This window comes from Pituophis catenifer, unplaced genomic scaffold, assembly GCF_029215685.1.
Source record: "Pituophis catenifer annectens isolate HBS135680 unplaced genomic scaffold, rPitCat1.0.hap2 SCAF_1, whole genome shotgun sequence".
Taxonomy (NCBI): Eukaryota; Metazoa; Chordata; class Lepidosauria; order Squamata; family Colubridae; genus Pituophis; species Pituophis catenifer.
Window position 1 is genome coordinate 273076785 of NW_027256881.1, and position 17136 is coordinate 273093920.

At 44.8% G+C, this 17136-nt stretch overlaps 1 protein-coding gene across 1 annotated transcript in view; it reads right to left on the minus strand.

Moving 5' to 3' along the window:
- ALX4 (ALX homeobox 4) overlaps window positions 1–11531 on the minus strand; it is a 78317-nt gene extending 66786 nt beyond the window's left edge. The window contains exon 1 of the mRNA XM_070931220.1: window positions 11048–11531. Within this exon, the coding sequence (XP_070787321.1) occupies window positions 11048–11531 (484 nt within the window). The remainder of the gene's footprint in view (window positions 1–11047) is intronic.
- Between the last annotated feature and the right edge of the window lie 5605 nt (window positions 11532–17136).

Here is a 17136-nt window from a genome sequence, read left to right on the forward strand (position 1 = left end):
ATTTGCAGTAATTGCAGGCAGCTGGTGTTACTTAACAGCACTTTATGGCACACTTATTCTGCCTTCCTTAGCCTGGTTACTTTTCAACATTGGGAACATAGAGACAAACATTCACGTGACACTGAGGTGCTATCACGAATAGTGTCACTTCAGTAGATCAACAGCAATCATAATTAAGAATGTGGCAACAAACAAGCAATCCACAAATCCTAGCAAACAAGCCACCAAAACTTCCTGTTGTTAAAACAATTCTTTAAATTCACATCATCTGTTTTCCTCCATCTGTTTATTTCTTTTTTACTTGTGAAACATTAAATAAAACAAAACACAGAGAAGCATTAAAAATTGATTTAGTAGCACAGTCTCCCCAACAGTTTAATTTCCTTTGTAGTGATTTATACAGCCATCTAGCCCTAATTGCGGCAGTAGGCTGTCTCCATTACTGATATACCAGCATAATGATGGCTAGATGATACCATAAATCACCATAGAGGAAATGGACTTTGATTATATTACCTTTTACTTGCCTGTGAACATCCAGTCTCAGTTCCAAGCACGTGTGAACCATTTGGTAAGCACAAATTAGCATGATCTGGAAGGTAAAAGTTATTTTAAAGATGAAAAGCCAGCCTGTCCTAGAATAATTGGTTTGAGGGAAGCAGGAGAATTATTTGGGAAGTTGGGAAGCAGATTAGAATATGCAACTGTTTAAATTTCTTAAAATACACATTTGGCAATCACTTTTCTTTATAACAAAAAGGCACAAAATAAATCTCAGAAATGAAAGAAATATAGACACTCTATTTTTCATTTTATTCAAAGTAGTTTTCTTGGTCAAGGAGAGAGAAAACCATTTTTAACCAGCAGCAAACCCAATGAGAAAGTAATTTCTGTAACTATGAACAGTCCCATTTCTTTTTCTTTTCCCTTACATAATACAAATATACTTAGAAGTTAATTTTAGGAAGCTCGAATGTTAGTGAATATATTACAATGATTTCCCAAGTAAATATATACAGCAACCTCCTCTTTCTCACCCCAGCCTGGTGGACTTCAAATGAGCTGGACCTTAACTTTACTATAGCAGTCACTATGTTCCTAGGAATTCTGGGAATTGCAGTTCAAACATCTGAAGGGCAACAGATTGGGGATCAAAGACAAAGAAAGGGTCTTGTGAATCTTTAAAAATCCTCATATTTATTGATGTACTTTTCTGAATTAGATTCTACTTTATTAGATATAAAAGGGGGAAAATGCAAAAAGTGAAATCATATGGGAAATAACCCAGGTAACAAAGGACAGTGCATTTTAGAATGTAAATCCTAAACGGATTTACCAGGAGTAAAGCTCAAGGAGCATAATATATTTTATTGTTGAATAGGCATGCTTAAGAGTCGTACTGTAAAAGTATTTACAACAATTTGAGGCGCTGTAATATGTTTTTGTTCAAACCAAGCCTGAGCACGTCTCTAAGTAGTTGTGCAGGACCTGGTTGACGGACACGGTTCATCCCCTTTGCAAGGATTCGGGTAAGAAGCGGCCGCCGCCCAGTCGCAGCATCACATTGACTTGCCAGCCTCAGAGCCTGGCCGTCCCGCTTTCGGTTCTCCCTCCGCTTGGAAAGGGGGATCTGTCTCCTCCCATTCGCCAGGCGAACGCCCGCCAACTCCGGATCTTTCAAGGGAGCTGTGGGACGGGCCAGCTCGTAGTTGCTTCTCCCGCAGGGGGACAACCGAAAGGGCTTGGAAATCATGCGGAACAAGATCGATGCCCGCGGTAACTATTCTTCCCACCCAAATCCACCCCTCCCTTTTTTAAAAAATAGGCTGAGCTCGCCCAGCTTCCTAATGGGACTCCATAAAGGGAGGTTTAGCGAGTGGTGGGAAGGATTGCTATTGGGCCGTCCGTGCTATTGGACTACTCCGGGATATCCCTATTCGGTGAAACGATGTTAACTCCTGACGTTTTTGTCGTTGCCTGATTCTTTCAGTGGAGGAACAACAGTCTTCAAAGTCCAGACAGTCAGAGAAGTTTTGACCTCTGGACCACCGCAAATGCTCATCGTCGCTTGCCCGGTTTCTGAGCTACTAACTTATAGTATCATTCAGCCATGTTATTGATTCAGAGACTATGTTCTTTTCTATATTATATGGCTGGGAATGGTCTCCAGCTATTTTCTCACTGGAGATTTGTAGCATTTTATAGGGTCCTGCCATGATGAAACAAAGCCTGGCAAATTTTAGTTGTTTATAGCAACTCTGGCATCCACCCCACCGTGATTATAAGGCCTGTTTTCATTACTACCGGTATTATATTAATGCAGGATGACACCATGAATCTTTTAGCTAAAGAGGAAGTAGCCTGTCTTCATTATTAACGTATCAGAGAGATGGCTGGGACGAGTGTACAGAATGCTATCACTTACTAATGAGGAAGCAACCCGAGTATAAATAAACCAAAAGGAAAATTAGATTATTATAACATTTGGGGCATGGAGGGGGAGTGTTCATAATTTTAGCAATTCCTGATCACTCTGGCTTAAATCACCAGGTAAAGCATTGGTTACTAGGTCTTTCCACACATAATTTTGAAGGACTGATTAGTACACAGAATATTTTAATCCTATAAACTCTATAAGATTTTAAGATAGTTAGGCAGAAAACTTCCCTCAATCTCACAAAAAGGTAGGTCTGAGGCTCTCAGGTGAGGCAGTTCAACACAATAGCAAGTAAAATCTAATTTATCTAGATAGACTTGTGGATTACGAAAAAGGGGACATAATTTTGATGTTGCAAATTTATGGTATGCTTTAAATATCAGTAAAATACATTAAATTGTTTTGTTTACACTTTCTTCCTGCTGTTTAGTTCAACATACCTTGGTAAGGTTAAAATAAGAGAGGAACAGGTTTGAACACTTCAGACCACGTGGTTCCACACAGATTATGTAATTCCAGATAGGTAAAATCATTTGAAAAGTAGTCTAAGGATGATTCAAGATCTCAGTCCTAACTTGTTACTCCTGAGACAGTTCAGGTAAGTTTTATTTTAAGTTCCATTTCACTCTGATAGCATATCTGGACATAACAAACATTTTAGTCTGGCTCATTTACCAGGTTGCATAAAGTTGCTCTAAGAATTCAACTCAGAGTTCTCTGATTCTATGTGATGTAAATACCACTTTTCTGCCACACTGTGCTTTATTATTGTAACTATCAAGCAGCAGCAAAAATTGGTCCAAATTCAGAGATGTATTTTCTAGTATGTATGTATGTATGTATGTATGTATGTATGTATGTATGTATGTGGAAGAGGAGAGATTTCTAAAAACAGTTATGTCAAAAGGAATTAAATACTTTAAGTAAGAAAGTAGCTAGTTGCTCCAATTTAGCACCTTCCACAGTTATTGGGATTCTCATAATTCCCATCCAATATACACTCTCTTGTTATAGTCTGTTTGGGAATTATGGGATTGGCCAAACACATCTGAAGGACATCATGTTGGGAAAGTATGGTATAGGCTCAGCATAACTGGTTCTATCAACCACTGAAATTTTGGTAACTTGTTTGGGGAGTGATGGTCATAGACTTGTGGTCTTTTATAATAAACTCCTTGATTTGAAAATGTTCTACTTCTTCCCTCTATTATTTTCAGTGGGTAAGGAATAGCCAAAGTAAAAAAGGCAGTGACTTCTTTTCTATCCCATCTGCTGGAAGTGACGTTTCTCTGTAGGTCTAGGCGGCTATATTTTGGTGATACAGAAAGTATGGTTGATTGCTAGATTATGGAAGGTTGGTGTGCATTGGTGGACTTGCTAGAGCTATAAGTCAAACTGCATAAATTAGTAGTTCCATCCATCTTTATCTAATGCTCTGAGTTTACAATGTCACCCGATGCCAGGGCCAAGTCACTAATTCTGCTTCAGGAGTCTCACACCAGCAAAGAATTAGCTGGAGTTTTTAATGTGGGCCAATGGAAGAAGGCTGCCCAAGAAACAAAAGCAGAAGCAGAGAAGGACATCCACTGGTTATTTATGCCAATAAATAACTTGTAGTCAAGTTCTTTTTTAATGTATGGGAGGTGAGGAGGTTTACATCTCAGGCCAACCACACTTAATTGAACCATAATTTACTGAACCAGAAACTACTTATGCTGGCTACATCCTTACAATACACTGTACCAAGAACATTTTCACTTAGTGTATTATGTGAACCCAGCCTGGTTCTATGCAATCAGTACAGAAGACAATTCTATTCCTTTACTTTAAGAATAAAGCAAAGACTGGGCACAAGTGTTGCCCTTCAAACTGATTTAGTCCAGTAGTAAATCTCCCTGGCTTTTGGGACAGTTCAAAAAAGGGAAATCACAACTGGAGGAGTAAAAAGTAGCCTTTGATGGAAAGGAAGCTCAGCAGATATTCCAATCAGCCAGAAACTAAATGGAGGTAAGGATTCTTATCCTGCAAGATCTTTGCCCGATGGAAGCTGGGGCAGTTCAGTTCTGAGTTGTTTTCAAACTCTCTGAAAGGTCATTTGGAAAATCTGCCACCCTCCTCAGATTTCCATGCAGACAGTCTTTTCCCACTCCCAACAACGTTGCTTTATAGGCTGCCTGGTTATTTCCTAAGAAAACAAGCCACTAGGAATTGCCAGGCCTGGCACTTTTAGATCTTTGAATGCCAGGAAAAGTAGTTTTTCTTATATTACTCCAGTGAGCAAATATCCCAGGGCACATTCTCTCTCTTTCTACCCACCACCCTCTCTCATGCTTTGAATGAGCATCCCCACCCTAGCACGCACAGATGCCTGTCTGCCCACATGTCCTCTTCTTTTCCAGAACAATTTTTATGAGGGTAATATATTTAAATATGGAGAAATACCATTTATCTCAGTTCCAAGTTGGAGAAATATTAATTCAGACTACTTTTCACCACAAATCACATGATGGAGTTTTCCCTCCCTTTTAACAGTTTCTAACCAAATATGCAGTTTATTCTTACATTTTCTATTTTTCCTTTAATTACAATTTCAGTTTGCAGATGTACAATTCAGCCTTTTTGATACAAGGAAATTCAGAGGGTCATATTCAGCAAAGAGAGTAATATTTCGAGGTATTTATGCAGGCAGATTTCATTATTCACAAACAGAAACCTAATAGAGGTGGATGAATTGGATGTGTTTTGATTGGATATTGATACTCATTTGTATTTGGTATAGTACAGCAACACACACACACATCTACTAGTAGCAATCAATCAAATAAATCAATCCTCTTAAAAGAGTTGCCTTTTCTTTTATTGTGATTTATAGCATCAGCTATCACTAGACTGATATATCAGACATGAAGATCAGCTTTTCCTTACTGCAACAGTTGAATTGCTTTGTAAAAAGTAATAAATAACCAGTGAGGAAATGGCCTAATTATGAAGGGATAATTAAAGACCTGTCCTTCAATGTTGTTATGCACATTTCTTATTATCAAGTACAAGTTTACAAATGTAGAAACTCTGAATAAACATATATTTTACATGTTCGACTTTACAAATTCCATTTGAAAGTGTAATTGTATCTCTACCAAATATGTACAGGGGTGTCAATCTGTCAGACAGGGACTTCAATCACTTTCCTCTTCCTTCTGTCCAATCTCAGGATTCACTCCTTTTCTAATCAAGCTGAGCATTAGCTAAATTTAGTCTCCTTTTAAACTGAAGTGATCCTCTTGGTTCTGGAGACATAAAGGAAAAGCACGAAGAGATCCCTGGAAGGAGGCCTTTCAGACATCTTTTAACTCTAGAAATAAAAGCAGACTCATTGAAGACCAGATTAACTATTCAAACCATGGGCCAATGGGTTTCTCTAGGCCTTTAGTTTTTGCAGATAATAAAATAATCTTTCGTTATTTTTGGAATCTATGAGGATAAAACTGTCCCGGAGGGCAGCTCAAGCACTCTCCCTTTTGTAGAGGCAACATTGAGAAGGTGGACTCAAAACCCACCAACCCACCTGCCCCAGTGCTGGAGAGGCTGAACTTGGACCTGAAGAGGTGAAACAGAGGGCTGGCAATAAACTGGCACTTTGGGGCAGGGAAGAAGAGGGACACACTTAAGCAGACTCTCAAAGAGACTTTAATTAGTTTTCTGTTCCCAAGGTATATATAACCTTATCACTCCTCACTGGGGCGATAGAATTATTAATGCCTACCAAGAACTGACTCCACACTGTCGCCTCTCTGCCTAAATCGATCTGCAAAGCTCGGCCGCCGGTAGGAACGCTCCGAAATGGCTCTGAGGCCATCAGCGGGGCTCTGGCTTCCTGCAGTTTAGCTCTGGTCCCTCGGGGGAAACCTCGGTTTCCAGAGAGGTGGGCCTGAAGCGTCGGTCTCCGAATGGCGTCGGTTACCATTCCCGGCATTCATTGCGAAGGGTGGGAAATGGAATCGTTGCTTGTTTGCTCGACCGCATCTGGGGGATCCGAGCTTGTACAAGACTAAATACGGGACGACGGCGGACCTTAAGAAATCCACGGCCACTGAGGGTGCCGAGGAGGATGTCAGAAAGGTTTTTCCTTGAGGAATCCTATCTCGATTCCGCGTGGAGTCAAGACGGCGGGCTAAGTTGGAGGAGCCAAGACACGGGCTAGGCCGCACTGCTTGACGAAAAAGGCGGGAACAGTTTCCTGAGGGAAAATTCCCATGATGCCAATGGTTTTAAGCTGAAATGTTAACAGGTCTTCGCCGGCAGAGCCTGGTCTAGATGAAGATCTACCAGGAATGCCGAACAAAACCTATGGAAAACAAGGGCTTGTCATCCCGTACCGAGTGTCGCAGGCCACGAAGGGGTTGTTTGCGATTCGACAGGAACCGCCGCGAGAGCTAAAGAAAGTGACCGAGAAGTCCCGCTTGCTTTCCCAGGGCGCTACCTTTCTCGTAAGGGCCGCATTTCCCCGCGCCCTGAAGGCGCCTTTCGCAGGAGCCCTGAGTTCTCCGTCCTGTTCTTCTCTCCCAAATCTTGCCGCCTAGGGAGAGGGTAGGCCTCACGGGGAGTTCGCATCCCCGTTCGAGTTTCTTGCCGTTAATGGTCCTTGCCCAGGACTTTAACACATCATGAACCGTTTCGGTGATTACTGTCACTCGGTCCGGAGTGGAAAAACGTTCGCTTTCATTAGACAAAGGTGTATTGGACGCCAGCGCTTTTAACAGGAACACCGTTTACTTTTCAGCTGCCACCGCAGGGCCGATGAAACGGCCCGTGTGAGGACGTAATTTAGCTTTTTGAACGTGCGAGAATTTTATCCCGCTTTTTCTTGCCCCTTTTTCTCCCCCCACCCCAAACGAACATTTTGCTCCGATTTGAATACAGAGTCTCATTCCCAACGTTGGAGACTCATCGAGGCCGGTTTATCTCTGGTGGGAAGTACGATTTATTTCATGCGCCCATAATTGGCAGCCCTCGCTCCCCAACCTCCCCTTCATGCTAATCGGCAACTATTCTTTCATCAATATTCCTTATTATTGTGATTCATTGTTCCCCACAAATCCAGGTGGTTCCCATTAAGTTGCCTTGTCCCTCAAGCCACATCACACACACACACAACGCTACGGAGCGCTGCTTTGAAAATGCGCCTCTGAAGGAAAGGTGGTTGGAAATTCTGCTAACGTTTAATCGATCGCTATCCTTACGCTGTGACCACCCTCACTGAATGGGCCCCAAAGGCGAAGATCACAGGGAAGGTGATTGGGATTTTTCTCTCAAGGGACGATGATCGGTTATCATTTGGGCCTTCTTTATTTTATAGTGAAGGTAGCACAAATAGTACCGAAGATTAACCTTAATTAATTTGGGAATTAATTAAATTAGCGCGATTTCCTTGGATTTCCTCTAAAGATGGTTAGGGATTTTCGCCTTCCTCGATGTTAACACAATTGGGTCGAGGAAGAAATCTCTGATTTTCAGTGTGGCCATTCCCGTCTCCATCAAATGGTAGCAATCACGGACCCCAAGCATCTGGTTTAAAGATTCAGACACAAGGACTACAATCAGCTGATTCCGCGGCGCAGAGCTATTAGAGGCGTCCAACCGCGCAAATGGTTATTCAGAACAGATCCAAGCCAGGTGTCGGGAATATTTCCTTATGAGAGGCCCTCCTTCCCCTCCTTGTTTCCCCCATTTATCATCCCGAAAACCCAAAGGGAAAAGTGGCGGGTAACAGACATCTTCCGGTGCAGGTGAATATTTGGCTATTGCCGACCTTTACCGAGGCCATTCAAGGGCTTTGCCTCTCACCGAGTTGCCCGCTGGAAAATGAGCGCGGGTAAAGCTCACTATCCTGTCCCATCGCTCTCAACTTGAAGAGGGCCCCTTTGGGCTCACTCCATTGTTTAGGATGACATTTTTTAAAAGGTAGATTGGAATCGGGGCCACTTATTTATTCTCCCTTGGCATAAAAAAGGGGTCGTTATGTGGGTGCTGGGGCTTCCCTCTTCGAGAGGTTCTACCCCAAGATATTTCAGTTTAGCCTCGCTTTTCTATTTCTACCTTTCTATTTTTATTTGAAGTGCTCACTTGGGGAAGAAACCTACTTGCCGCTGCTCATTTGCCCTACGTAAGAAAGGAAGAAGATATCATAAAGACAAATAAGTTATTGAAACCTCCTTGGAAAGAGAACGGTTGGAGGCTCCAGGGCCTTCATTTCCAATCTTCCTGGCTTAATTTTAATGATGCTCCAACTCCATTCCCCTGGAGATTAGTCACCTGAACTGGACTGCAAATTGGTCAGTAAGCAAACAAGGCTCCGTTGCCAATGCGATTGTGAGCAAAGGTGCGTGAAACGGATGGAAACGCCTTCTCGAGTTCGTAGTCGTGTTGGAAATGGACAGAAAGAAAATCTACGCTTGCCCTTTGTCAACGCATTTCTGAAAAAGGCACTATAGTGGAAAAGGCTTCCAGACAACATTGACCAACAGAATAAATTTTCTTTAGTTGTAAGATTGATCGCCTTATTTGCGAACCCTTAGCCCCTAATCTACACTTGATCCTGGGCACCTAGTTGGGCCCGCAATTGAACAACTGACTTTACAGAGTCTTCCGACGTTCCTGCTCGCATAGAGGAGGGGAAATTCAGTAGAATTCTGTGGACTCTGGGACCTGGCTGGTTGTCTAACAATGAGTGAAACCAGAAAACAAGGTAGACAGGAGGATCTCTTTGCTCTTCCGGTGATGGATGGCTTATTAACATAACCTCAACCCCCATCGTTTTTCCTCTAGGACCTAGGTCCAAACACACCCAGATTTCCAATCTTCTTAAATTAATCGAAAGGGCTGTTTGTGGAAGCGGGACAGCGGGGTAGAGAAAGACAGTGGTGGATTTTCTCCCCAGAAGTAACTCGCTAAGAAACTCAGCAAGGAAAGGCAATCCCGGGTGCAAAGGCAAAGATGTCGAAAGATACGGGCTTCCGATTCCCCTCGGAAAGTCAAGAGCTGCTAAAGTTTTTGGTGGGGGAGGTGTTACAGGATAAGCACAGGATAAAAAGCTGCTCAGCAGTAGCTTGCAGGATGCTGAAATAAGTGCAACTCCAGTTATTCCTTTTTGCATTGGTCATAGCCCAGCCAGATTTGATCAATTTAAATAACTGGAACATTAAAGCGATCAGCACATTTTAAGAAGATAGTGGTTAGACGGAGGAGGAAATGGATGAGGAGGAATGCAAGTGCATTTCTGGCAATCCAGAGAGTTTCCCAGTTCTAAATAATTTTCTTGAAAATAGGATGTGGCTTCGAAATGTATATTTAGGACTACTTTTATATATACCTTTATATTTAAGATCGCTAATCACAAACTTTAAAAAGCTGGTTTGTTTTTCCGTGTCCAAGCGGAGGCGTTTTTCAGGACTGAAAAGACAAGACGGTTGGGGCGACATTAAAGGATGTTTTTATAAGGAGGGAGGGAGCTGGCGGAGGAAAGATACAGAGAGATAATTCTATTTTCACTTTCCTTATCGCTAATATATTCTCCCAGAAGAACCGCCTAAGCAAACACTTGCTTTCCATTTTAACCACTTCTGTAACGCATAATGAGAACGAATCCGGGATAAGCTATTCATGAATTCCATGCGCCTAATTAAATGACACTAACAAAACGTGTTAGCGGGTGGTTCTCAGAAGTTCAAGGCCGAAGACTTGAGCTGTCTATCTGGAAAGGGGGAGAGCTTTGTTTGGGGATGCTTAATATATGGTTACTGTGCTCTTCAGGGGTATTTGGGCAGGACAGGAGAAACGGAGCAAAAACAGAATTAGGAGTCAACCTTTGCCACGAGTTTAGAAACCAACCAGGGAAATAAATGGTCTTTTCTGCCTCCAACTTCCCTCCAAACTTTTACTTGTTTTTTTCTTTCTGAAAGAGAATAGGTACTTTTGAAATAAATTCCTCCCCACTTCCAGGAAATTACTTCCAAGCCATGCTTCTTCAGTTACAAAATAAGAAACAGCTAAGTTATACAAGTAATATTAATCATATTTTAGTTTTGTTTTAAATCACAGGGGAAACTATCAAGTTGGTGGTATCGGACTGTTAATCCCAGAGCGGGATGTTCAACTCAACAGCGTGAGAGATTCATCTGATTCAGGTCATTTGCAAGTCTCCATCTCCCCGCGAAATCAGACAGTGGGCGGCACACATCTCCTTTCGGAGGCTGAGGTTTGACGATGCCCTTTCCTTCCTAAGCGGCCGTTTGCCTCCGTTGCTTCCCATCGCGGAGCCCATGGACTTCCATTTCACCCTTCGAATCCAGAAGGAAGCCCTGAATTGCCACCGCTCTGCTTTGCGAAGGAAGGAAGGAAGGAAGGAAGGAAGGAAGGAAGGAAGGAAGGAAGGAAGGAAGGAAGGAGATAGACCCGCGTCCAGTTTTAAGACCGCGAGAACTCGTCGGATACACCGAACAGAGGCGCACCACGAATTCCCAGCTCAGAGGGCCCTGGCCAAGGGCTGCTTTCCCGCAAGGACCTCTTGCCCCATCAGCCCCGGCCCAGGCCCCGACCGACAGGGTGACTCACCGAAGCAAGAAAGCTGCAGGGCTCCGTTGTGGCCGCTGGTGTCCTGCAGCTTGAGGTTGCTGCTCGGGGGGCTTTTACAAGAGCCGCGCTGCCCGTAGAGCGGCGGCGGTGGCTGCAAGTGGTACTTGTTAAAGGCGGCGGCGGTGGTGGTGGTGGAAGCGGCGGCGGCGGTGGTGGCCGTCGGGAGCGCCTGTGACTGCTGCGCGCCGCTGCCGTCCAGAGACGGGCATTCCGGCTGGCTGTAGCGGCTCCGGCGCTTGGGGCTGTTGTTGCTGCTGCCGCTGCTACCGCCGCCGCCCCCGCCGCTGTCTCCAAAGCTTTGTCCTTTGCTGGCCAGGAAAGCGGAGCTGAATTTGTCGCTGCTGCCGGGAAATGCCCTAAAAGGCGAGGAGCCGTCGACGCTGCCTTGCGAGGCGGCGTTGTAGAAGGAATCCATGGTAGCAGCCGACGGATCGCAGAACGACACGCAACTCTCAGCATTCATGCCTAAAATTAAAAGGCCCCGGCAGCAGTGTCCTCATGCAACGCCAGCGAGCCTTTCTCTGGCTTTGCCCCCCAGCCTCCCCCCCCCGCACGCTCATGCACACATACACACTCACCGACACACGCAGCCACACACCCGCACACAGACGGCTGGGCTAGCCAGCACTAAGCAGAGTCAGATGTTCTCCGGAGCTGAGCAGATCCGTCCCACCCCCCACCCCCCCACCCCAGTAAAAGGGGAAAGGGGCTCACCAAGAGGGGAGGGAGGGGAGAGAGAAGGAGGGATTCTTCGGAAGGAGCTCTTCCTTCAGCCCCTCTTCTTTCCTTCCCCAGGTTTTTCCTCCTTCTCCTCCTCCTCCTCCCCTCGGGCCCTCGGGCCAAGAAATCGGCTCTCTCGGCCGGCGCTGCCCAATCCATCCGTGCAAAGAACGGCAGGCGGGAAAGGGAAGCCGGGGAGAAAAAGGGCCGGCTTTCTTGTTTGTTGCTTTTGCATTATTTGTTTGTTTTTCAACAACCATTAGAAAGCAATACAATATAGAAGCCAGGAGGCCACATGGCGATGATGCAATTGGGGCTGATGCCGGCTCAGTTGTGAGCAGGGCGGAAGAGCCGGCCGACTCCGAGGCGTCCCTCCGGGCATTCCTGGGTCGATTCCTCCGGCCCTCTTTCCTCCTTTCTTCTGAGCTGTAGCCTGGCACAGCTCTTTTCAGTTTGCTGACCGGGAAAAATGACCGTCAACGTTGGGGTCATCTGGCCAGGTTTGTTAGGCAGCCTCCCGCCTTTGCTGGCTTTAATCGCTCTCTTTCCCAACTCTTGTGTGGAAAACAGCCGGGGAACAGGTATGCATTCAACTGGAGGAGCTTTCAAGAGAAAAGAAGAAAGCTTCATCGGTTGATTGCCCGCCTGGATCGAATTTTAGTTAATAAATAAAGGGACACAATTGCCTAGAATTAAAAGGCTTCCCTGCTATCCACTCCTATCAATCCAAATAGGCAAATCTTTCCCGCTAGTGGTTTTCTTTTAGCAAATGTTTGTCCCGCCACCTGGGTGCCGGAAAGGGATTCTCCCCTCCGCTTCCCAAGGTGCTTTGGAGGTTTACGTTTTGGGGGGAGACCCACTTTTCCAGGCCTCCGAAATGGATCCAGGGGAAAAAAATATACCGCGACTCCTCCTCTCCTACTTTAACTCCTGCTGCCCCTTTACGCTCCATTTTCTCCATCTGTAATCTCTCTTTTTCCATTCCGACATCTGGTTTCCATTGCGTCCCCCCCCCTCTCTCTTTCTCTACCTTGAAGTTTTCAGTAATAAAGATATTACGCAAACGGGATCCGCGGCTTCTCGGTCAAAAGCACCCTTAACCCTTTCTTCGCGCGGCCTTTGCTACACTTATTTCACCTCACCAGGGAGGGAGCATCGTCTACTCCGAGGTAGTTTTTAAAAAGGAAGCCCGGTGATTTAAAAACGAAGGCGGCCGTAGAACTCGAGACGATCCCCCGGGAAGGAGACGAGATGGAAAAAAACAAAATTATTATCTAGATGGCAAACGCGTGGCGAGCCCTGAGTCTGGGAGAGAAGCGGGCGGGGATCAGATAGTTGATTCAAATCCTTCTCTCGAGGCTGACCAAAGGGAACCAAATATTTCGGAAGCTTCGGGAATTTAACCCGATTTGGGATTTTAACAGAGCCGGACAATAACGCCTAGGCTCGAAACGGAACTGTACCAAATTGGCGGAACGGGTCGCAATGCACCTGAACCGACAGAGAGACCCTGGTGATCTCGGGCGACAGTTCTTAGCAGGGTCTCACTGAGTTGTTTCGCCTTCAAGCTAAGCACCTGTTTGAACATCTGGGTCTGGCTGGGAAAAACAACACGTTCGCATTATTATGAGTTGTACTTGTTTTATCAGAGGGGTGGGGGGGGGTGTCTCCAAATCCGGGTTCTGGGCAGTTTGATGATTCGGGATTGGGGCACGGGGGAAGGTCTCTTACGATGGGCCTTAATAAACAGGGACGGTTGGACAAGCAACTCTCGAGAGGGATGCACCTGTAATCCAATTTATACCCCTTCCTTCCCTTCTTCTGGAGGCGTTTTCTTTCTAGGAGCTCAGGAAGCGGAGTCGCTATTTCTTAGTTTCAGACCCGTCGGGTGGTCTTGCTAAGGAGCAGCCCCAAATGTTTAAGGGAAGAGGTTTCAAACAGCCCCAAAGTCCTTCTTGGGCAGAGTTTTGGCCCGGTTTCTGATCCAAGAAAGCTTTCAGCGGCTTTTCTTGCTTTCGTCTCTTTATTACCTGCTTAATTCTTTCCTCGTTTTTGGGGCCTCCCCCTCTTCCCCCCCCCTCGCTCACCCTCTCTCGTATGACTTAATAAAAACCAAATCAGCTCCATGGTGCGTTCGAGCCTTTCTAAAACCACTTCTGGACAGGCCATGGGGAAATCTTCAGAGAAAAGGCAAGTTGGGCGATCCTGAATTGGGGTAGGGTGGGGGGTCGGTCTGGCTGGGGGCGGGAGTCGCTTTTTTCCCCCGTCCCGTGCAGCGGGACTTCCGTAGCTGCGGTAAACTTGGAAGAGGGAAGACTCGGGCCGGCTAGCTTTTTCACCCGATTTCAAAATCTCTTGGCTTCTGATACACTTTTTTTAACCGGGAGTTTAAGCTCTCCAGCCCAACCAGAACGAGCAATTTTATGAGTCCCGCTGAAAACTGCGAAGCTTTCGATTGACCGGACAATTAGTTTTTCTTTGTTTAGATGGGACTTTAACTTCCATTATCTTTTTTGCTGGAGCGGAAGGGGGAAAAAAATCCTCTAAGAACAGTAAGAAAGTGAGATAATTCTTAATAATACCAATCTTTTCCTTATCTCAAATGCCAAAGTCAGACTTGAGCTTATTTAAGAGCATCCATAGGTGGCGAAGTTTATAAACGGGAGGAATCGAGTTCTTAAAAGTGCATTGATAAATACATTTGTTTTAAGATTTTTAAGGATAGTGTTTTGAGTCGATAAACATTATATTCAGGATCTGGGGAGGGCGGGAATCCGAGCCCTTGAACAGCGCAAGCAAATAATGTGGCACCCCACGCCTCGCTATGGGTTCCGTGGTCCGGGCGGAGGGATGGGGTGAGGCCTGTTCCCCTGCTGTGGCTTTTTGCCAGAGCTACGGAGTTTGCCTAAAAAATCCAGCGGAGCTAGGAGTCCCTGGCAAATGAACGTCCTCTTTGGAGAAAGATGACATTCTAGTGAATGTCAGGGCTGTTACACTCGAAGGTATTGGTTTCGGTCTAAAGTGTGAAGAGTCTTCATCTGCCCTAAACCGGTTTACCAGATTGGGGCTTAACAGGATGAAAGAAAAGGAGAGATAGTTTGGGCTGGAGGCTAAGGTTCGGGCTCTTGTTATAAGACCCAAATGAGCTAACATCCTCGGCAGGATATTGATTGTAAGAATGATCCATTTTCCTTTTCCTGTCTCTCCCAGAACATACAAGCAGTCGTTTTACTTCCTCGAAATAATAACAAGTAAAATCTCTTCTTTCCCATTTATAATGCCTTTTCTTTCTTTCTTTCTTTTTTTACAAGTTGATTGGCCACCAATACTTCCTTTTGGCTGCTTTAAATCTAATGAGCAAGTGTTTTTTTTTTTTAACGGTGGCACATTAAGATTTCAGGAAATGAAATGGAATGAAGTTTCTTTTATAACTTAATTGGAAGTACAGGCTTCTCTTTTAATTATTATTTTTTTTAAAAAAAAAATATTGCATGGTCAGGTTACTCTTTAAAAATTAAACGTTAAAAAACCATTTCGAAAGATCTACCATTGTTCAAATATCCCAGCAAGAAGAATTGCCTAGCAGGCCACCTTGGAAGAGAGGGGCTGAGTTTATGGGGAGGAGCTGTGTCGAATTCGTGCATTTTAACTGGGAATCGTCAGTCTGCTACGCTCATCTAACTATCCGAGGATGGAACTTCCACGCAATTGATCTTCGGGATGCACCGCTTGATCGGAAAGAAAAACAGCCCGATTTCTTTAAAAGCAAAACAATAACGACGACGACGACTACGCCCCCCACCCCCGGAATGATTCGCGTATCTAGGTTCTTAATCAGGTTCAGGATAGTTCGGTCCTCTGTGCGAAAACCATTCAGAGGTTCAAAGAAATTAGAGAGAAGAAAATCTGTCCCCTTCCACTGGCACAATTCTCACCTCTGCGATCATTACCAAAAATGGGAAGGTGGGGATGTTTGTGTGAGAAGGCGAGATCCTCAGTGCGCTTGTTAAATCTCCTTAAGCCGAAGTGATAGCGCAGGAATTAGGACGCCCCTACCCAATTCCCATTTCTTTCAGATGGGACATGCTCTCCGCGGTTTAATAAATTTACTTTTCCGGCATTGCTATCTAGTCAACATTCGTTTAGAATTAAAACCCTCCCGATTTTATCGGACCTGCAGTTCCTTTAAGTCTCCCTTTGTCTCTCAGTCTCTCTCTCTCTCTCTCTCTCTCTCTCTCTTTTTCTTCATCGAGGATATTGTGGAAAGCGATCGAAGAATTAAGCAAATGGCCCCAGACCTGTAACATTCCTAAAATCCATCTTCAGTCATCCAATGGCCAATAGGAGTAACAGGGTATTTGGAAAACCAGTGCTACTTTGACGGATGAATTTTAAAGTAGCAGTAAGAATTTTAAACGTTATAAATTGGAAACGACCATCTGGGTCCAAGTCATCGATTCTGTTTTCTACTGGTTGGGATGGAGTATTCTTAAGCCTGCCCTTATTAGTCCTGCTGTGGGAATGTCACAGTTTTCAGCACACATCCGCTTACATGTAATTTATTCTCAGCTGTAATCATCAAACTAAATGTGGTTGTCACTGGCTTATCTTTAAAATAGTAATTCAGAATAGAACTGGAAGGGACCATTTATAGTCCAGACCCGACTATCCGAGCACAGTCGATCGGCCAAATCCGGAATATAAATTCCGCAGAAACAGAACAGAGATCATCCCTTTTCCTACACTCCAGCTTTGTGGCATCCGAACGCTCCTTCCCGGAGCGCCTGTGGGTGAATCGCTGGTACCCAGCGTTAAGGCTGGGATTCGGAGCGCATTTCCTTTAGTCTAAATTGAAATCTCACTTTCGCGGAAACGCAGGCGCTGGAAACCGAATGGTTCGCTATTTTCCCCGCCCAAACACATCAGGAACCAAAATAGATACATGCCGCCCAAGCGTTTCCTCTTTCTGGGTTAAAAACGATGGGTTTCGTTCCACGGAGTTAAAATAAACGGAAGAGCTATCTGGTCAAATTATACTTGGAAGTCCATTCATTCTTCAGCGCTAGAGATTCGGTCTCAGGAGTTATTAGAAAACGGCTAGAAAACCTCGCTTTGCCCATCCTTCCTAAGCATCGTTTACCAAATCGCATCAGAGGTAAAGTCAACGTAATGATTGTGGTTTGGGGGGAAGCCCTCAGCTCTATTGCTCACTACCCGTCTATTCAGAAATAAGTCCTTCTGGTTTCCATTGAACTTATTTCAGGGTATTCCAACTAAGACCACCATTCCTTAATTTGGGCAGGTAGTAAGAAGCATTTCGGGCGCAGCAAGAACTGTGCTGAAAAGAG